We start from the raw sequence: 21233 nt of genomic DNA, 5'->3' as shown, positions 1-21233 counted from the left end.
CACGGCCAGGGCCGGAGAAGGGGCCTGGGACTTACCAGGAGCAGACTGTGAACGGCCCTGACGTTCCAGAGACACTGTTTGTGATGTTCCCTGCCACAGAGCGGGGTGATGTGTTTCCTTTCACCTTTCCCATTTTCCCTTACTCTTTTTAAAATTAATTGTTGATTAAATAACTTGCATTTGCTTTAACTTGTATGTAATGGTCAGTGGGTCAGAGAAGTGCCCAGTGCAGAGAGAGTACCCCGGGGTGGGGACACCCCAGCCCCTGTCCTAGGTGACCGCAGCAGCGTTGGGGGTCGAGCCCCCCCAGGACTCCTGGGCCCAGCCTTGTCGGGGTTACGAGGACTCTGCCAGACGGGAGAGGGGAAGGGGAGCCCTCCAGGGCAGGGAGGGGAGGCCACTAGATAAAGGAAGCTGGAGCAAGGTCTCAGATCCTTTCGCTAGCCCACTTCACCGGGGTCGTGCAGAAGCCAGGAAAGTTCCCCACAAGAGCGGGACTATCCCCCGCTTACACTACCAGGCGAGTTGCCCAAGGGATCAGCAGGAACTGGCGCCTGCCCAGCGGGACAGGGCGGGTCCCAGCCCTGCCTGCTCTGCCCCCGGTACTCACGTGGGGTGCTGGATGGGCACCTCCAGGACCAGCTCGGGCGGCAGGAGGAAGAGCTCCGGGGCCTCGTCTGGTGCCTGCAGCAGCAGGGGCAGGACATCAAAGCGGCCGTGCCCAGGGGTCCAGCCGTGCTGGATACAGAGCTGCCAGGGGAGAGTCTGTGAGTGCGGGGCGGAGAGCGGGGCCGGGGCTGGGGCCGGGCTGCGGGGCGGAGAGCGGGGCCGGGGTCAGGCCACGGGGCGGAGAGCGGGGCCGGGGCCGGGCTGCAGGGCGGAGAGCGGGGCCGGGGCCGGGCTGCGGGGCGGAGAGCGGGGCCGGGGTCAGGCCACGGGGCGGAGAGCGGGGCCGGGGCCGGGCCGCGGGGCGGAGAGCGGGGCCGGGGTCAGGCCACGGGGCGGAGAGCGGGGCCGGGGCCGGGCCGCGGGGCGGAGAGCGGGGTCAGGCCATGGGGCGGAGAGCGGGGCCGGGGCCGGGCTGCGGGGCGGAGAGCGGGGCTGGGGCCAGGCCGCGGGGCAGAGAGCGGGGCCGGGGCCAGGCCGCGGGGCGGAGAGCGGGGCCGGGGCCGGGCCGTGGGGCGGAGAGCGGGGCCGGGGTCAGGCCATGGGGCGGAGAGTGGGGCCGGGGCCAGGCCGCAGGGCGGAGAGCGGGGCCGGGGCCGGGCTGCGGGGCGGAGAGTGGGGCCGGGGTCAGGCCACGGGGCGGAGAGCGGGGCCGGGGTCAGGCCACGGGGCGGAGAGCGGGGCCGGGGCCGGGCCGCGGGGCGGAGAGCGGGGTCAGGCCATGGGGCGGAGAGCGGGGCCGGGGCCGGGCTGCGGGGCGGAGAGCGGGGCCGGGGCCGGGCTGCGGGGCGGAGAGCGGGGCCGGGGCCAGGCCGCGGGGCGGAGAGCGGGGCCGGGGCCGGGCTGCGGGGCGGAGAGCGGGGCCGGGGTCAGGCCACGGGGCGGAGAGCGGGGCCGGGGCCGGGCCGCGGGGCGGAGAGCGGGGCCGGGGTCAGGCCACGGGGCGGAGAGCGGGGCCGGGGCCGGGCCGCGGGGCGGAGAGCGGGGCCGGGGCCAGGCCGCGGGGCGGAGAGCGGGGCCGGGGCCGGGCCGTGGGGCGGAGAGCGGGGCCGGGGTCAGGCCATGGGGCGGAGAGTGGGGCCGGGGCCAGGCCGCAGGGCGGAGAGCGGGGCCGGGGCCGGGCTGCGGGGCGGAGAGTGGGGCCGGGGTCAGGCCACGGGGCGGAGAGCGGGGCCGGGGTCAGGCCACGGGGCGGAGAGCGGGGCCGGGGCCGGGCCGCGGGGCGGAGAGCGGGGTCAGGCCATGGGGCGGAGAGCGGGGCCGGGGCCGGGCTGCGGGGCGGAGAGCGGGGCCGGGGCCGGGCTGCGGGGCGGAGAGCGGGGCCGGGGCCGGGCTGCGGGGCGGAGAGCGGGGCCGGGGCCAGGCCGCGGGGCGGAGAGCGGGGCCGGGGCCGGGCTGCGGGGCGGAGAGCGGGGCCGGGGTCAGGCCACGGGGCGGAGAGCGGGGCCGGGGCCGGGCCGCGGGGCGGAGAGCGGGGCCGGGGTCAGGCCACGGGGCGGAGAGCGGGGCCGGGGCCGGGCCGCGGGGCGGAGAGCGGGGTCAGGCCATGGGGCGGAGAGCGGGGCCGGGGCCGGGCTGCGGGGCGGAGAGCGGGGCCGGGGCCAGGCCGCGGGGCGGAGAGCGGGGCCGGGGCCAGGCCGCGGGGCGGCGAGCGGGGCCGGGGTCAGGCCGCGGGGCGGAGAGCGGGGCCGGGGCCGGGCCGTGGGGCGGAGAGCGGGGCCGGGGTCAGGCCATGGGGCGGAGAGTGGGGCCGGGGCCAGGCCGCAGGGCGGAGAGCGGGGCCGGGGCCGGGCTGCGGGGCGGAGAGTGGGGCCGGGGTCAGGCCACGGGGCGGAGAGCGGGGCCGGGGTCAGGCCACGGGGCGGAGAGCGGGGCCGGGGCCGGGCCGCGGGGCGGAGAGCGGGGTCAGGCCATGGGGCGGAGAGCGGGGCCGGGGCCGGGCTGCGGGGCGGAGAGCGGGGCCGGGGCCGGGCTGCGGGGCGGAGAGCGGGGCCGGGGCCGGGCCGCGGGGCGGAGAGCGGGGCCGGGGTCAGGCCACGGGGCGGAGAGCGGGGCCGGGGCCGGGCCGCGGGGCGGAGAGCGGGGTCAGGCCATGGGGCGGAGAGCGGGGCCGGGGCCAGGCCGCAGGGCGGAGAGCGGGGCCGGGGCCGGGCTGCGGGGCGGAGAGTGGGGCCGGGGTCAGGCCACGGGGCGGAGAGCGGGGCCGGGGTCAGGCCACGGGGCGGAGAGCGGGGCCGGGGCCGGGCCGCGGGGCGGAGAGCGGGGTCAGGCCATGGGGCGGAGAGCGGGGCCGGGGCCGGGCTGCGGGGCGGAGAGCGGGGCCGGGGCCGGGCTGCGGGGCGGAGAGCGGGGCCGGGGCCGGGCCGCGGGGCGGAGAGCGGGGCCGGGGTCAGGCCACGGGGCGGAGAGCGGGGCCGGGGCCGGGCCGCGGGGCGGAGAGCGGGGTCAGGCCATGGGGCGGAGAGCGGGGCCGGGGCCAGGCCGCAGGGCGGAGAGCGGGGCCGGGGCCGGGCTGCGGGGCGGAGAGCGGGGCCGGGGCGGGTTGTCCTGGTGCCGCTGCTGAGTTGCAACCGTGTCGTGTCTGAGGGCAGCCCCACTGCTTAGCCTCCAGCGCCCAGCGCCCAACCCCCAGCACCCAGCCCCCAGAGCCCAGCACCCAGCCCTCAGCACCCACCGTTCAGCTCCCACCGCCGACCCCCAGAGCTCAGCCCCACCACCCAGCCCTTAACCACCAGCGCCCACTGCCAGCACCCAGCGCCCAACCCCCAGCGCCCAGCCCCCAGCCCCCCAGCCCCCAGCTAGGTGCTGGCTGGGCCCGGGCGCTGCCATGCTGGCAGCAGCTGCAGCCCAGAGGGGCGATGGCCGTTCTGTGGCAGGACGGGGCTGCCTGTGTCGGGATCGGGGCCCCACAGGTGCGGGGGAGCTGAGGGACCCCCAGGGGAAGGACCATAGAGATGAGGCGTCGACCCTGCCCTTTGCACCCAGAGCTGGGGGCAGAGCCCCAGGGCCAGGCACAGGGGCTGGCTGCAGCGGGCACCGGGCTCGCCAGCGCAGCCCCATGGCAGGGGCCCTGCCCAGCCCAGCTGGGGGTGCACTAGTCTCCAGGCCTGGGCAGCAGCACTGCAGGGGGCTGGCCTGGGGGGCCCCTGAGAGCACGAGCCCAGCCCCTCCCTGCTCTCAGCCCCCCCACTCAACCCTCTGCTCTCAGCCCCCCATTCAACCTCCCAACCCCCCCACTCTCAGCTGCCCCTGCTCTCAGTCCCCCCACTCAACCCTCTGCTCTCAGCCCCCCATTCAACCTCCCAACCCCCCCACTCTCAGCTGCCCCTGCTCTCAGCCGCCCCCACTCAACCCCTCCGCTCTCAGCTCCGCCCACTCAAACCCCTGCACTCAGCCCCCCAATCAACCTCCCAACCCCCCTGCTCTCAGCCCCCCAATCAACCCTTCCAACCCCCCAACCCCCCCACTCTCAGCCCCCCCAGTCAACCCTCTGCTCTCAGCCCCCCAATCAACCTCCCAACCCCCCTGCTCTCAGCCCCCCAATCAACCCTTCCAACCCCCCAACCCCCCCACTCTCAGCCCCCCAAGTCAACCCTCTGCTCTCAGCCCCCCAGTCAACCTCCCAACCCCCCTGCTCTCAGCCCCCCCCCACTCAACCCCCTGCGCTCAGCCCCCCAGCTCTCAGACCCCAGCAGGAAGCTCAGAGCCCCCGGGGCCCACATGGGGGACCCAGACGAGCAGCCTAGTGAGTGTCCAGCAGGGGCTGCTTGCCCAGCAGGGGGCGCTGCCCCCCCCAGTCTGTTCTGGCCCCAATGCCCCAGCGTGAAGCTGGGGGGGGCCCCCTGTGCTGCCGAGAGTAGGGTGGGGGGGTTCATCAGGGGATGCTGCAGTGCAGGGGCTGGGCAGGGAATGGAGGCAGGACATGGGGTGCTGTGCTGCAGGGGGGCAGGGCGGGGGGAGCTGAGGGGCAGGGTGGGGGGCAGGGCAGGGGGCGCTGTGCTGCAGGGGGGCAGGGCAGGGGGAGCTGAGGGGCAGGATGGGGGGCAGGGCAGGGCAGGGGGCGCTGTGCTGCAGGGGGGCAGGGCAGGGGGAGCTGAGGGGCAGGGTGGGGGGCAGGGCAGGGGGCGCTGTGCTGCAGGGGGGCAGGGCAGGGGGAGCTGAGGGGCAGGGTGGGGGGCAGGGCAGGGGGCGCTGTGCTGCAGGGGGGCAGGGCAGGGGGAGCTGAGGGGCAGGGTGGGGGGCAGGGCAGAGGGGCGCTGAGGAGCAGGGCAAGGTGGTGCTCAGGGGCAGGGCGGGGGGCAGGAATCGCGGAGCGGCAGGGCGGGGGGCTCTCCCCAGTCCCGGCTGCCCCACCTCGGTGATGTCGACGTTGGCCGGGTCCCCCAGCACAGAGCCGTCCGGCTGCCGGTACCCGGCGTAGCGGATCAGCTGGCTGTTCCAGATGCGGAAGTCGCCCCGGCCCGGTGCGCGCTGCGGGAAGATGGTGATGGCCGACCTGTGGGAGAGGCGTGGGTCAGAGCCACCCGGGGGGATGGGCCCGGCTGGGCAGGTGGCCCTGGTGGGGGTGGGCCTGGAGAGACAGGTGGCACTGCAGGGTCTGGGCCCGGGTGGGGGGTGGCGCCGTGGGGGGCCGGCCCGGGGAGGCAGGGGATCTGGGGGGGGGTCCGGGGGGGCGGTGGTGCGATGGGGGGGGTGGCGCCGTGGGGGGCTGGCCCGGGGAGGCAGGGGATCCGGGGGGGGCGGTGGTGCGATGGGGGGTGGGCCCAGGGAGGCGGGGAAGCCCCTAGGGGGCGGGCCCGGGTGGGGGTGGCGCTGTGGGGGGCTGGCCCAGGGAGGCAGGGGATCCGTGGGGGGTGGGTCTGGGGGGGGCAGTGGTGCGATGGGGGGTGGGCCCAGGGAGGCGGGGGAGCCCCTAGGGGGCGGGCCCGGGTGGGGTGGCGCTGTGGGGGGCTGGCCCGGGGAGGCAGGGGATCCATGGGGGGTGGGTCTGGGGGGGGGGGGGGGGTGCGATGGGGGGTGGGCCCAGGGAGGCGGGGGAGCCCCTAGGGGGCGGGCCCGGGTGGGGGTGGCGCTGTGGGGGGCTGGCCCGGGGAGGCAGGGGATCCGTGGGGGGTGGGTCTGGGGGGGCGGTGGTGCGATGGGGGGTGGGCCCAGGGAGGCAGGGGAGCCCCTATGGGGTGGGCCCGGGTGGGGTTGGCGCCGTGGGGGGCTGGCCCGGGGAGGCAGGGGATCCGTGGGGGTTGGGTCTGGGGGGGGCAGTGGTGCGATGGGGGGTGGGCCCAGGGAGGCGGGGGAGCCCCTAGGGGGTGGGCCCGGGTGGGGGGTGGCGCCGTGGGGGGCCGGCCCGGGGAGGCAGGGGATCCGGGGGGGGGTCCGGGGGGGCGGTGGTGTGATGGGGGGGTGGCGCCGTGGGGGGCTGGCCCGGGGAGGCAGGGGATCCGTGGGGGGTGGGTCTGGGGGGGGCAGTGGTGCGATGGGGGGTGGGCCCAGGGAGGCGGGGGAGCCCCTAGGGGGCGGGCCCGGGTGGGGTGGCGCTGTGGGGGGCTGGCCCGGGGAGGCAGGGGATCCATGGGGGGTGGGTCTGGGGGGGCGGTGGTGCGATGGGGGGTGGGCCCAGGGAGGCGGGGGAGCCCCTAGGGGGCGGGCCCGGGTGGGGTTGGCGCCGTGGGGGGCTGGCCCGGGGAGGCAGGGGATCCGTGGGGGTTGGGTCTGGGGGGGGCAGTGGTGCGATGGGGGGTGGGCCCAGGGAGGCGGGGGAGCCCCTAGGGGGCGGGCCCGGGTGGGGGTGGCGCTGTGGGGGGCTGGCCCGGGGAGGCAGGGGATCCGTGGGGGGTGGGTCTGGGGGGGCGGTGGTGCGATGGGGGGTGGGCCCAGGGAGGCGGGGGAGCCCCTAGGGGGTGGGCCCGGGTGGGGTTGGCGCCGTGGGGGGCTGGCCCGGGGAGGCAGGGGATCCGTGGGGGTTGGGTCTGGGGGGGGCAGTGGTGCGATGGGGGGTGGGCCCAGGGAGGCGGGGAAGCCCCTAGGGGGCGGGCCCGGGTGGGGGTGGCGCTGTGGGGGGCTGGCCCGGGGAGGCAGGGGATCCGTGGGGGGTGGGTCTGGGGGGGCGGTGGTGCGATGGGGGGTGGGCCCAGGGAGGCGGGGGAGCCCCTAGGGGGCGGGCGTCTCACCGGAGGTTGCCTCGGTTGGTGGCGTACTGGAGATGGGTGCACAGGAAGCCGAACATCTCCTGGACGCTGGTGCAGTCGCGGGCGTCGAACACCTTCAGGGAGCAGCGGTTAGCGGCAGAGCAGCAGCCCCCAGGCCCTGTGCGCGGCAGCCCCCCGCTCTGAGCCCTCGGCCCCGCTGTCCTGAGCAGCCCTCACCACCCGGGGCGTGGAAGCACCGGCTCTGCCCCGATCCTGGGAGTGGGAGCCCCAGGGGCCCTGCCGGGGCAGGAGGGGGGCCCTGCCTGGGGGCGAATGGGGAGCCCTGGGGGCCCTGGCCTGGCCCTGCCCTGTGCTAACCCAGCTGGTAGCAGTGGTGCCCCCCACCTGCAGCTTGTTCCACTGGATGCGACCCAGGCAGCGGGCGGCATTGCGCCAGGCCTGCTTGGCCCCAAAGATCAGCTCCGGCTCCAGCAGCTGGTAGGTGCCCGTGGCCTCGATCTCCTGTTCCACCTCCTGCAGCCGCTGCACGTGGACCCTGGAGTCAGCCCTGTGGGAAGAGAACAGGCAATGTGGGGTGATCCGTCCTGTCGCCCACGCCCAGCTCCTGGAAGGCAGAGGGTGAGGGACACCCGGAGCGTGGGGTTGTGTCCCTGCCCGTCCTGGCTAATAGCCATTGAGGGACCTACCCTCCAGGAACTGGTCTAGTTCTTTTTTTGAACTCAGTTATAGTCTTGGCCTTCACAACATCCCCTGGCAGTGAGTTCCACTGGTTGTACGTTGGGCAGAGGGGCTGGAACAAGGGGGTTGGCGGGGCTGCCGCACCCCCTGGCTTGAAGTGGTTTCCATGATCTCCAGGGTTACAGTTTGGTTCCATGGCTCTCGGCACACACACTGTCCCAGCAGCCCTGGCATTGGGTGACAAAGTCCTTCCTTGGATTTGGTCTAAACCTGCCACCTGTTAATTTCGTCCCGTGGCCACTAGATTTTGTGTCACGGGAGGGGTAAATAAAACAGCTGCGTCACTCAGTCATGCCCCTCCCTCATCTCTTGGCCAAGCTGAACAACCCTAGTCTCTTGTCATGTGGAAGCTGTTCCATCCCCCGGTCCCCTTCCCGGCCCTCTCTGACCCTCTTCCAGCTCCACTCGATGCTCGAGGCTGGGCGTCCAGAGCTGGACCCAGTATTCAAGGTGTGAGCGCACCAGAGAACTGCAGGTCATCTCGTCCCGTGGCCTGCACTGGGGCAGGACTATGTATTATCCAGACCAGGGGTCTCAACCTCCTTGTGGCCCACAATGTGTTACCAGGGCACAGGTAGAGAGCCACGGCGCCCCCGCAACCCCTGTGCCCAGCACCCGCCCCGCCCAGAGTGGGGCCAAGAGTGGACCCCGGCGAAGGGCTGGGCAGCAGGGCAGACCCGGACCCTGCTGCGAGGGGCAGGGCAGCCCAGAAGCCCCGACCCTGCCGCATGGGGCAGAGCAGTCCCGGCGGCTATGGACCCCGCCGCGTGGAGGAGGGCAGCCCCACAACTGACTGTAATAGGAGGATTTTATGTTTGTATTTTATATAATTTAAAATAAAAAATAATAATGTAGCATATATTAAACGTATTGCTCTATGATTTAACCATTTCCTGCCAGCCACCCTTTTTAAATACCAGCAAGCAATGGCCTAAGGGGCCATTGGGAGAAACGCATCAGCCGGAATCTGTGTCTGAGCCGATTTCAAGGGAGTGACAGACCTTTTAGGGTCACTGAGGTCACTCAGTCAGGGTGATCTGCAAACAGACCGGGGCAGGCAGACCCCGAATGCTGGTGGATATTCCAATACTTAGATTTACCCAGCCAGCCCAAAACAGCTTCTACAGCACCTCCCTGGTTACTCAGAAGTCCAAACAACACAGTTCCCTTAAAGTATCCAGCCTCAGGCCTCCATCCAGACACACCTGTCAAACATAGGATGATAAACTCTGAAAATCTTATTTCATCATATAAAAGAAAAGGTTCTCCTGACCCCAAAGGACCAAGCCCCAGACCCAGGTCAAATGATAACTCAGATCTTACCCAAAATACACGCTTACAGTCAATTCTTATTAACTAAACTAAAATGTATTAAAAAATAAGAGAGAGTGTGTTAGTTAAAAGATCAATATACAGACAGACTTGAGTTCAATTCTTGAGGTCAGATACATAGCAGAGGTGAGTTTGTAGTGGCCAAAAGTCCTTTTAGAAATAGTCCAGAGGTTATAGTCCAATGTCCATGTTCAGGGTGACTCCAGTCAGTGACCGGGGATCTCAATCCTTATGGCTTAAGGTTTCCCCCTCTTGAAACCCAAAGCAGATCTGAGATGAAGAAGGATCGTGTCCCAAGGTCTTTATACACTTCCAGCAGCCTTTTAGCCTGAGTAAACAATCGGCTTCACTTTCCTTCTCCCAAACATCCTGGCAATGAGCACAGGGTCATTTATCCATTAAGCAGTTCAGATATAGGTTACCGCCTTCGAAGAGACATACAGACAATAATACAATTTCACTCCAGTGTCTTCCTAAATGTTAATACTCCTTTTTTGATCTTTGAATTAAAGCCACAGTGATAGGCAAGACTTGTTTGCTGACCTCACAAGACCTGAACAAACATCTCCCCTTCTACCTCTAACAATGCCGGCTGCATTTCACAGCTCTATTCATTTCCATCTCTTCCTAACCCCTCTTTAAAGTTCGGCCCTGGGTCAGGTCAGTCTGGGAGTTAATTAACTCTTTCTGGCCCGGTCACCTTTCAATGAGATATTATATTACACTCATAACATCACACCCCCAATGGAAAATTGATGCAGGAGGAGATGACACAAACATCACTGACTGCATCCCAAGAGCTCCCCATCCTGGGTTCTGTCTCACTACAGTTTGTACTGGGTTAGAAGCCGTATTAGTCTATAACAGAAATGGTTTATCAAAGTCCTGTTCAATAACATGATTGAATCTCTTCACAAACTCAAGGTAAAACTTGGTTAGAACAATAGTGGATTGGATCTGCTCTTGCATCGTGGTTCCTGTAGGTCTCATGTGATCTTGCCAAGAGCTAAAGGACATAGCTACTTCAGCCATACACGCTCTGGCAAATGTTTGAAACCCAATTAACATCAAGTCAATGTAGATAACACCTAAACATATCCATTATATGGACAACATACCCCCATATCTCAATGTCTGTTCTTTGACTGGTTAAACTTTTACCCCCAATCAGGGAGATTGCAGATTATGTATTCCTTACACCACCCGTTCCTAAACTGAATTTCGCACCCCTTGATAATCTGTACCTTATTCCCTGATAACCAGAAACATCTATGCTTAAACTCTGTACCGTTTTCTTTTTACTTCAACATTATATTAATGTTGTCCATAGTATAGGAATCTTGGCATTTAGCCGTGAAAGCAATAGGATTGTGTGCCTCAGTTTCCCTTTTCATACAGCACATCAAGTCTGGAATGTCTTTGCCCCTGTGAAAGTTTCCAAGTCTGTTCATGGGCATTAACTGTGCAAGATCACTATTACCAGGCCTTTTAACATAAGGTGCGTTCTCATGTATCACATTCAATATGTTCAAGGGATTTTCCAAAAGATTAGGCACATTGGACATTTTTATAGTTCTTGGTAATAGCAACACCCTAGTTACAAGAATTACCATGAGCAATAGCAACAAATCCATCACAAGTGTCCATCTACAATTATGTTTGTTATTCCACACCTTTGGCTCAATTCCATTGGCGTTTGGACATTTTATGGTTACCCTGTGGCTTCCCTTTGCAGAATTAAGGTCTCTCTTTCCTTCCTGTCCTGAAGGATCAAACCCTGATTTCTGTCGCTTAACCAAATTCACTGGCTGATTGGGCATGCTCTCTGTCCTAACAGAACAGGAGGACTTGTGGCACCTTAGAGACTAACCAATTTATTTGAGCATGAGTTTTCGTGAGCTACAGCTCACTTCATCGGTGCCACAAGTCCTCCTTTTCTTTCTGCGAATACAGACTAACACGGCTGTTACTCTGAAACCTCTCTGTGCTAACAGTTATTAGCAAGTCCTTCTTCTCCCTGCCAGCCAAGTAATTTGCATTATCAGAGACAGCAGCCAGTTCCCCAGTTTTCAGATCCTTAACTGCTACCGATTCCAAGGTTGGACTCTGTCTTAAAGAGAAACCATCCATTTTCACTGACAAGCCAGACTCAAAGTTCTGTTGTCCTTCCCTTGCCAACGGAATCAGATGTTAAGTTCACTGAGAGACTACCAGTCATATCCAAAGTGTCCGGAGAGGATAGTAAACCTGCCCTCCCCTGCATTCTCCAGAGATTAGCTGCCCAGCTGTTCTGCTCTGCAGACTCCGCTACCCACTCTTCCCTCTGAACCTGAGACACAGTGTGATGTTATGAGTGTAATATATCTCATTGACAGGTGACAGGGCCAGAAAGAGTTAATGAACTCCCAGACTGACCTCACCCAGGGCCGAACTTTAAAGACGGGTTAGGAAGAGATGGAAATGAATAGAGCTGTGAAATGCAGCCAGCATGGCTAGAGGTAGAAGGGGAGATGTTTGCTCAGGTCTTGTGAGGTCAGCAAACAAGTCTTGTCTATCGCTATAGCTTTGATTCAAAGATCAAAAAAGGAGTATTAACATTTAGGAAGACACTGGAGTGAAATCGTATTATTGTCTGTATGTCTCTCTGAAGGTTGCGGTAACTGGTATCTGAACTGCTTAATGGATAAATGACCCTGTGCTAATTGCCAGGATGTTTGGGAGAAGGAAAGTGAAGCCGATTGTTTTCTCAGGCCAAAAGGCTGCTGGAAATGTATAAAAACCCTGGGACACGATCCTTCTTCATTCAGATCTGCTTTGGGTTTCAAGAGGGGGAAATCTTAAGCCATAAGGATTGAGATCCCCGGTCACTGACCGGAGTCACCCTGAACATGGACATTGGACTATAACCTCTGTACTATAATGGGGTAGGGATAGCTTGGTGGTTTGAGCATTGGCCTGCTAAACCCAGGGTTGTGAGTTCAATCCTTCAGGGGACCATTTAGGGATCTGGGGCAAAAATTGGGGATTGGTCCTGCTTTGAGCAGGTATTGGACTAGATGACCTCCTGAGGTCCCTTTCAACCCTGATATTCTATGACTATTTCTAAAAGGACTTTTGGCCACTACAAACTCATCTCTGCTACGTATATGACCTCAAGAATTGAACTCAAGTCTGTCTGTATATTGATCTTTTAACCAACACACTCTCTCTTCTTTTTTAATACATTTTACTTTAGTTAATAAGAATTGACTGTAAGTGTGTATTTGGGGTAAGATTTGAGTTATCATTTGAACTGGGTCTGGGGCTTGGTCCTTTGGGGTCAGGAGAACCTTTTCTGTTATATGATGAAATAGGATTTTCAGAGTTTATCATCCTATGTTTGACAGGTGTGTCTGGATGGAGGCCTGAGGCTGGATACTTTAAGGGAACTGCGTTGTTTGGACGTCTGAGTAACCAGGGAGGTGCTGTAGAAGCTGTTTTGGGCTGGCTGGGTAAATCTAAGTATTGGAATATCCACCAGCATTCGGGGTTTGTCTGCCCCGGTCTGTTTGCAGATCACCCTGACTGAGTGACCTCAGCGGGCTCCCACGGGCAGCACCGTCACAGGTCACCACTTTGCTGTAGGTTTTTAGCATTTTAAAATAAGTAAAAAAAATGCAATAATTGGTTTTGTTCTGCATTGCAATGTGATGTTCCTGTGCAAATGTCCTGTGTGAATCAATCCTGGTTTGTGTGTGAATGAGGAATGTGTGAGTTACAAAATAAATATAAAGGCTATCACCGAACCAAACACAAACAGACGCAAGGGTGCCAGAAAATTACAGCACACCCCAATTAAAATGTCAAAAAAGGGAAAATTCACCACTCTAAAAATAAAACAAGCACCTATCAATGGGGACAAGATAACTGTGATCAAAACCAGTCTGGGGTAACTCCCTAAAAACCAATAAAAAAACTAAATAAAAAATAAAAAAAAACAATGTAAGAAAAGAAGCACTTGTCAAACAACAATTAATTACAGCATGATGGTGCAAAACTCATTGGTCCCAAGGAAGGAAAATCACTATATAAGCAGGGGGCCTGGCCATGAAACTTTGGGTTTGTCCTGCCACGACTTCCCCGGAACATCGTGTCGCGACCGATGGAACCCGGCTCTTCCCTGCCCGTGATCAACCTAGCTGGCCACTAGATTGATCCGAACTCTGAACTGGTAACTATAACATTGACTGGCGGGACAGTGTGTGTGTGTGTGTCGTGTGATTGAATGCGTATGCTAATTGTTGTATCTTCAATAAACGCGGCGAGTTGCCTTTTCCCCTGAAAAAGATCCTGTGCGCTTTCTTATAAGCATACCATTTTTGGTGGAGAATTGCGAAAGGGGGAAGACATGCACTGTGATTGTTGAACATACTGCTAAAAGGTATACCATCCGTATAGAGCGATCAATGATTCGGGCCCTAAGGGGGAGGATTAGAGTCCTCGCTCCTACCCATCTGTCAGGGAAAATTGCATGGGTGAATACACCCTGGGTCGTAGCAGGATCGAGCCCAGAAGGTAGGGGGCTCAGCGTTCCCCGCTCCTGCTCTGTCAGGCAGAGTTTTTTGTGGGAACAGACTTTTCGTGTTGTGTAAGTCCCAGCGCAAGGGTGGGCACGGAAAAATTATAAAGGTAAACAAAATTCATAAAAAGATACGTTCAGGCGAAAACAGTCCCCTAAAAACAAAGCTCAAAAAGAGCAGGAAAAATCACCATTCCTCCAGGAAACAACTCCTTTGAAGACAATTTTGCACAAGTTTGGGCAAAGCCCATGGACTGAACCAGCATTAGCCTATGGCCAAACTACAGCTGATTTGGAAGATACATCGGCAAAATATCTGTTGGTCGACAGGCCATCGACCCCGCTAAAAAGAGTCTCCGCTGCAATTTAGCTACTGTGGCCACCCGACGGCCCCAGACCCCACCGCGCCGGCAGGGCAGCCCGGCAGCCCGGAACCCAGCCACGCTGGCCCTGCGGCCTGTAGCTCACAGCTGGGCCGCAGCTGTGTACTCATTGGGCACCCACGGGCTGCGCGTTGAGACCCGCTGATCTAGACCATCTTTTCCAACCTGCTCTTCAAACCCTCCAGTGACAGAGACTCCACCACCTGCCTGGGCAATTTATTCCAGTGCCGAACCACCCTGACAGGTCGGAGGTTTTTCCTAATCTCCAACCTAAACCGGCCTGGCTGCAATTTAAGCCCATTGCTCCTTGTCCTGTCCTCAGAGGTTCAGGAGAACAATTTACCTCCCTCCTCCTTGTTACAACCTTTTACATGCTTGAAAACTATTATCATGTCCCCTCTCAGTCTTCGCTGCTCCAGACCAAACAGACCCAATATTTTCAATCTTCCCGCACAGGTCATGCTTTTAAGACCTTTCATCCATTTCGTTGCTCTTCTCTGGACTTTCTCCAATTTGTCCACATCTTTCCTGAACTGTGGTGCCCAGAACTGCACAATACTCTAATTGAGGCCTAATCAGTGCAGGGTGGAGTGGAAGAATTACTTCTCATGTCTTGCTTATAACTGTGACAAAGTGGGGGTTTTCCCTTGTTATGTTGTATGTGAGTCTTACTGTTTTGCATGAATACTGTGGATGCCTCAGTTTCCCGGTGTATTGTACCAATGTCTAGGTTGTGGGGATAAGGGTGTGTGACTTTTGCTGAGAGCCTCAGGGCCAGGTGAGGAGGCTCTAGCTGCCTGCATGTAAGGGATGGCAGATGCCCTTCATAACCTGAGAACCAGGAGGGGAATGTGACCAGGTGACCCTGAAAGGAGTCACGCTACCTAGACTCCTGGCTGGCTCCAATCAGAGCAGTTCCAGAGCATCGGGCCTGTGATTCTGTGACAACAACACTCCTGCAAATATAGCCCAGAAGGATGTTTGGGTTTTTTGCAACAGCGTTTCACTGTTGACTCATATTTAGCTTGTGGTTCACTCTGACCCCCAGATCCCTTTCCGCAGGACTCCTTCCTAGGCAGTCATTTCCCATTGTGTACGTGTGCAACTGATTGTTCCTTCCTAAATGGAGTACTTTGCATTTGTCTTTATTGAATTTCATCCAATTTACTTCAGTCCATTTCTCCAGTTTGTCAGGATCCTTTTGAATTTTAATCCTGTCCTCCAAAGCACTTGTGTGAGGAAGCAAGGTTTCTTGTTGTTTTCAGTGGTTTGCATGCAGAGGGGGTGGGACTCAGTTTCCCTGGGTGTTACTGGTTTAACGAGGTGGTGGGAGAGGGAGTTTGTTGTTACAGGGGGCCAGCGAATGGCCTGGAGAATGGATACCTCAGCGACGGGTGACCGGGAAGCCCAGCTCGGGAGTCACAGCCGGTTCTGGACGGTGGGAGGACAATGGGCTGCGGAGAGAGGACCTCAGTGACCCGACCAGCCGGTTCCAGCCAGAGGGGCCAGAGGACGGCTGAGAGGAGAGGCGGAGAGGAGACTCAGGCAGCCTGTTGACCTGGGACAGAAGACAAAGGACAGAGGCGGGACTTGGGGGCAGGTGAAATCAGATGCACAGCTCAAAGGGGGGCTCTGGGCTGGAGGGAGGGAGCAGGCAGAGCCCCCCTGGAAGCGGGACAGACCTAGATATCCTGTGCTGAGGGAGGCCAGCCTGAGGCCCAGTGAGTTTCCTATGCTGTTTTCAGACGCTCAATAAACCCTCCTGTTTTACGCTGGCTGAGAGTCGCTCCGGTCTAGAGATCGGGGAGGATTGCTCCCGCTGGGAGTGGAGGGCCCAGGGGTCCAGAGTGAGGGGACTCCCTGAGGGGGCCCATGGCAGAGACAGGCGTGCTAAGGCTCAGAGAGGTGCGGTTCCAGGAGGCAGACGGGCTTAACCCCGACAGAGAGTGGCCCCCCGAGAAGGGCTGTCACACTGAAGGGGGTCCCCTCCAGGGACTGCATGGGGCTGAGAGAGCCCAAGTCCTGGGCATCCATGACAACTTGCACCCCCACCCAGCTGGAATCAGCCGCAATCTTTATAAGCGCACTCTCTGTGCCATTAACTAAATCAGTGACGAGGATATTGACCAGCAGAATACAGACCCTGGACTTCAGGAAAGCAGACTTCGACTCCCTCAGGAAACTGATGGGTAGGATCCCCTGGGGGAATAACATGAGGGGGAAAGGAGTCCAGGAGAGCTGGCTGTATTTCAAAGAATCCCTTTTGAGGTTACAGGGACAAACCATCCCGATGTGTCGAAAGAATAGTAAATATGGCAGGCGACCAGCTTGGCTTAACGGTGAAATCCTTGCGGATCTTAAACGTAAAAAAGAAGCTTACAAGATGTGGAAGATTGGACAAATGATCAGGGAAGAGTATAAAAATGTTGCTCGGGCATGTAGGAATGAAATCAGGAGGGCCAAATCGCACCTGGAGCTGCAGCTAGCAAGAAATGTTAAGAGTAACAAGAAGGGTTTCTTCAGGTATGTTGGCAACAAGAAGAAAGTCAAGGAATGTGTGGGCCCCTTACTGAATGAGGGAGGCAACCTAGTGACAGAGGATGTGGAAAAAGCTAATGTACTCAATGCTTTTTTTGCCTCTGTCTTCACGAACAAGGTCAGCTCCCAGACTGCTGCGCTGGGCATCACAACATGGGGAAGAGATGGCCAGCCCTCTGTGGAGAAAGAAGAGGTTCGGGACTATTTAGAAAAGCTGGATGTGCACAAGTCCATGGGGCCGGATGCGCTGCATCCGAGAGTGCTAAAGGAGTTGGCGGCTGTGATTGCAGAGCCACTGGCCATTATCTTTGAAAACTCATGGCGAACGGGGGAAGTCCCGGATGACTGGAAAAAGGCTAATGTAGTGCCAATCTTTAAAAAAGGGAAGAAGGAGGATCCTGGGAACTACAGGCCAGTCAGCCTCACCTCAGTCCCTGGAAAAATCATGGAGCAGGTCCTCAAGGAATCAATCCTGAAGCACTTACACGAGAGGAAAGTGATCAGGAACAGTCAGCATGGATTCACCAAGGGAAGGTCAAGCCTGACTAATCTAATCACCTTCTATGATGAGATTACTGGTTCTGTGGATGAAGGGAAAGCAGTGGATGTGCTGTTTCTTGACTTTAGCAAAGCTTTTGACACTGTCTCCCACAGTATTCTTGTCAGCAAGTTAAAGAAGTATGGGCTGGATGAATGCACTATAAGGTGGGTAGAAAGTTGGCTAGACTGTCGGGCTCAACGGGTAGTGATCAATGGCTCCATGTCTAGATGGCAGCCGGTATCAAGTGGAGTGCCCCAAGGGTTGGTCCTGGGGCCAGTTTTGTTCAATATCTTCATAAATGATCTGGAGGATGGTGTGGATTGCACTCTCAGCAAATTTGCGGATGATACTAAACTGGGAGGAGTGGTAGATACGCTGGAGGGGAGGGATAGGATACAGAAGGACCTAGACAAATTGGAGGATTGGGCCAAAAGAAATCTGATGAGGTTCAATAAGGATAAGTGCAGGGTCCTGCACTTAGGACGGAAGAACCCAATGCACAGCTACAGACTAGGGACCGAATGGCTAGGCAGCAGTTCTGCGGAAAAGGACCTAGGGGTGACAGTGGACGAGAAGCTGGATATGAGTCAGCAGTGTGCCCTTGTTGCCAAGAAGGCCAATGGCATTTTGGGATGTATAAGTAGGGGCATAGCCAGCAGATCGAGGGACGTGATCGTTCCCCTCTATTCGACATTGGTGAGGCCTCATCTGGAGTACTGTGTCCAGTTTTGGGCCCCACACTTCAAGAAGGATGTGGATAAATTGGAGAGAGTCCAGCGAAGGGCAACAAAAATGATTCGGGGTCTGGAACACATGAGTTATGAGGAGAGGCTGAGGGAGCTGGGATTGTTTAGCCTGCAGAAGAGAAGAACGAGGGGGGATTTGATAGCTGCTTTCAACTACCTGAGAGGTGGTTCCAAAGAGGATGGATCTAGACTATTCTCAGTGGTAGAAGAGGACAGGACAAGGAGTAATGGTCTCAAGTTGCAGTGGGGGAGGTTTAGGTTGGATAGTAGGAAAAACTTTTTCACTCGGAGGGTGGTGAAACACTGGAATGCGTTACCTAGGGAGGTGGTAGAATCTCCTTCCTTAGAAGTTTTTAAGGTCAGGCTTGACAAAGCCCTGGCTGGGATGATTTAGTTGGGGATTGGTCCTGCTTTGAGCAGGGGGTTGGACTAGATGACCTCCTGAGGTCCCTTCTAACTCTGATATTCTAAGATTCTATGATTCTATGACCAGAACCGGAGCCAGAACTGATCCCTGCAGGACCCTTCTTCCAATTCCAATTCCCAACCAGCTCCTCCCGGTTATCACAATCCCTGGCAGAGCAGCGTCTCCTCGGGCACCTTCTCCACCCTGTGCAGCAGGAAGCTGGCTCCAGTGCACTCCAGGGGCTTGCTGGACAATCTGGCCCCGCTGTTTTATTTCCCCAGCCGGCGTCTGGGCAGCTGAATTCCGCCCCCGGCCCCCCGAGTCCTGGGCATTGCAGGGGTTTGTTGGGTGTTTATGAAAAGCCTCCCCCGTGCTGGGCTTCCCTTGTGGCAGTCTGGCAGCCGTGGTGCCTGCGGGGGGCTGGCACTCACCGCTTGATGGATCTGTAGTACTGGTTGATGAAGTCCTGGGCCATGGGCAGCAGCTCTTCCTTGGGCGGGGGCCCCTCAGCTGCCTGGCAAACCAGCTGCTTGGGGAACATGAGGGAGCCCAGACACCGCTTCCCACTGCAGGGCAACTCCTGGAGCACAGACAGACAGACAGAGCTGAGGCGGGGGGGCTATTGCAGTCAGACCCAGCATGGACCCCAGCTCTGGTGCTGCAGCGCCCCCTCCCCCCGCCGGTGCCCCGACCCACAGCCCCCGCTAGCCCAGCCCAGGGATCCCCCCTCCACAGCCCTGCCAGTGCCCCTCAGTCCCGACCCACAGCCCCCTGCTAGCCCAGCCCAGGGATCCCCCCTCCACAGCCCTGCCAGTGCCCCTCAGTCCCGACCCACAGCCCCCGCTAGCCCAGCCCTGGGAACCCCCCTCCACAGCCCTGCCAGTGCCCCTCAGTCCTGACCCACAGCCCCCTGCTAGCCCAGCCCAGGGATCCCCCCTCCACAGCCCTACCAGTGCCCCTCAGTCCCGACCCACAACCCCCTGCTAGCCCAGCCCTGGGAACCCCCCTCCACAGCCCTGCCAGTGCCCCTCAGTCCCGACCCACAGCCCCCTGCTAGCCCAGCCCAGGGATCCCCCCTCCACAGCCCTGCCAGTGCCCCTCAGTCCCGACCCACAGCCCCCGCTAGCCCAGCCCTGGGAACCCCCCTCCACAGCCCTGCCAGTGCCCCTCAGTCCTGACCCACAGCCCCCTGCTAGCCCAGCCCAGGGATCCCCCCTCCACAGCCCTACCAGTGCCCCTCAGTCCCGACCCACAACCCCCTGCTAGCCCAGCCCTGGGAACCCCCCATCCTTCTTGCCCAGTGCCCGTGAGGACTGGGGAAGTTTTGTAATATGTTTATGTCCACTGTGAATAGGCCTATACCCACTAGGCCTGGCTACTCTTTGGGTGGAAACAGTGGCCTCGCCATCCCCACACCCATGAAAGGAGCAGCGAGGTGGGTCCTCCAGGCCTGCCTAGAGAGGCTGCACAGGAGCAGCCACTCAGCAGGCTCCGCTAAAAGGAGGTGCAGGGTGGGAGCAGGGCAGGGGGGCAGGGCAGGGTGAGGCGGGGCGGGGCAGAAAGGGTCAGAGCAGGGTGGGACAAGGCAAGGAGGAGTGGGGCAGGACGGGATAGTGCAAGGCGGGTAGCACCGACCCTGCGGATCCATGACAGCTGGTGGCAGCAGTGGGATGCTGACCCCGCCAGGAGTACTGTGTTAGAAGTGGCGTGCAGCAGTAAGACAAGGGTGGCCAAAGGAAGCAGCAAGACAATGGCGTGTCACCACCTCCCGACGGACAGCGCCATCCTGGGCAGGGAGACAGGGCCAAGAGCTGGGAAGCCGAACAAGGTGCAGCTGAAGGCTTGGCTGGAGACGGACGGTTGGTCCAAGAAGCCGGCTCCAGACCCAGCGGGATTCCAGGCGGGTCTGGAAGCAGCAGAGGCAGCAGCAGGGTGTCCCCGAGACCTGGTTCCCCGTCCAGCTGGGCGTCTTCACGACCTGGCCCCCCGTGACAGGTTGGAAGCGCTGGGAGTTGGAGCTGGGAGCAAGGCGGCTAGTGGAGCTGGAGAAGCCGAGGGGCAAGAGGTCGCACCGAGGGGTACGTGGGGAAAGGCCGCAGTTTAACAGGTCGGGGGGCTACGGGGGCTGACCTCACTGCCTTTGGGAAGGCCTGGGATTTGAACCAGGCTGGCCCTGCGGACCGGCTCTGCCGTCTCACCCCCTCACTCGGCCCCACGGCCATAGAGGCGGGGCAGGGGGTTCGCTCCCCCGAAGGGGGGTGCACGCACCGCCCAGGCATAGAGGTGCCCAGCCAGGTGGACGAGGTGGAGACAGGGGACTATGAACTGTTCACAAAGGCTCCGGACCCTGGAGGCTCATGGGAAACGGTTTTGGGGTCGAGCACCCGCCGGCAGGAGCAGAAGTCGGTGCCTATGGTTCTAGGCCCTTTCCTTGATGGTTCATTCAACCCCCTTGTCTTAGCGCTGGCAGATAGGAAAAGATTCCGGGGTGTAACCAAGACCCTGGGCGTCACCGACAAGGAGGTCACAACCCCTCTGGGAGAATATCCCCGCCTGTGTATAATCTGCTGGGACTGGAGCAGCCGATTTACATCTGTCCTCCAGATTAAGATGTGGTTACTGGACCAGGTGCGCTGGTAAACAACCTTATCAACAGCAGATCTGGGGTGCGGGAGACCCAAGTCGGGGGCTCAGAAGGAGAGTCCCCCAGAGACCTCTCGGAGGTGGGACTCCAGGAAGCCCAATGTAGGGTGCCCACAAATGCCGGAGCAGGCAGCCCCTCCATGGGACCTGAGATGTAATTACTGTGGGCACAAGGACACTGGGTGGTGCAATGTCCCGAGATAAAGGAAATCTTGGCCAGAGAGAGCCCGCAGAGGGTCGAGGTGGCAACGAGAAGACAGCCTGAAATACCCGCTCTCTCAGCGGGTTGTCTATCCCTCAGCTCTGCCCCTTTGGAGGAAGCAGTCTCCCAGGCAGCTCCTGGGGCACAGCTGGCCAGGGAAGAGTGGCAGACGGGCTTCCACCCCATGCCCAGCAGATAGGTCTTGTTGTACCCCCTGGACTCAGGCCCCTCTGATCCCCAGTGGGAGCGGCAGGTGGGGATCAACTGGGAGATATTCCTGAGGTGGAGACATTCTGGGACTGAGAACTCAGTGTGGTGCGACCCCACTAGATGC

The 21233-nt window shown here is 60.6% G+C and overlaps 1 protein-coding gene across 3 annotated transcripts in view; it reads right to left on the bottom strand.

The window, feature by feature from the left end:
* Positions 1-21233, bottom strand: part of NOS3 (nitric oxide synthase 3) — a 90048-nt gene that overhangs the window by 41113 nt on the left and 27702 nt on the right. The window contains exons 3-7 of one of the 3 annotated variants that reach the window (XM_073334950.2): positions 18486-18634; positions 7197-7359; positions 6834-6925; positions 5020-5161; positions 611-750 (exon numbers count right to left, since the gene is read on the bottom strand). In XM_073334950.2, coding sequence (XP_073191051.1) covers positions 611-750; positions 5020-5161; positions 6834-6925; positions 7197-7359; positions 18486-18634 — 686 coding nt within the window. Of the gene's footprint in view, positions 1-610; positions 751-5019; positions 5162-6833; positions 6926-7196; positions 7360-15206; positions 15278-18485; positions 18635-21233 lie in introns of those variants that run through there. The other 2 variants (XM_078851881.1, XM_073334952.2) reach the window with 2 other exon arrangements.

The sequence above is a fragment of the Lepidochelys kempii genome, chromosome 2 (assembly GCF_965140285.1).
Source record: "Lepidochelys kempii isolate rLepKem1 chromosome 2, rLepKem1.hap1, whole genome shotgun sequence".
NCBI lineage: Eukaryota > Metazoa > Chordata > Testudines > Cheloniidae > Lepidochelys > Lepidochelys kempii.
This window is presented reverse-complemented; position numbering and strand designations above follow the sequence as displayed.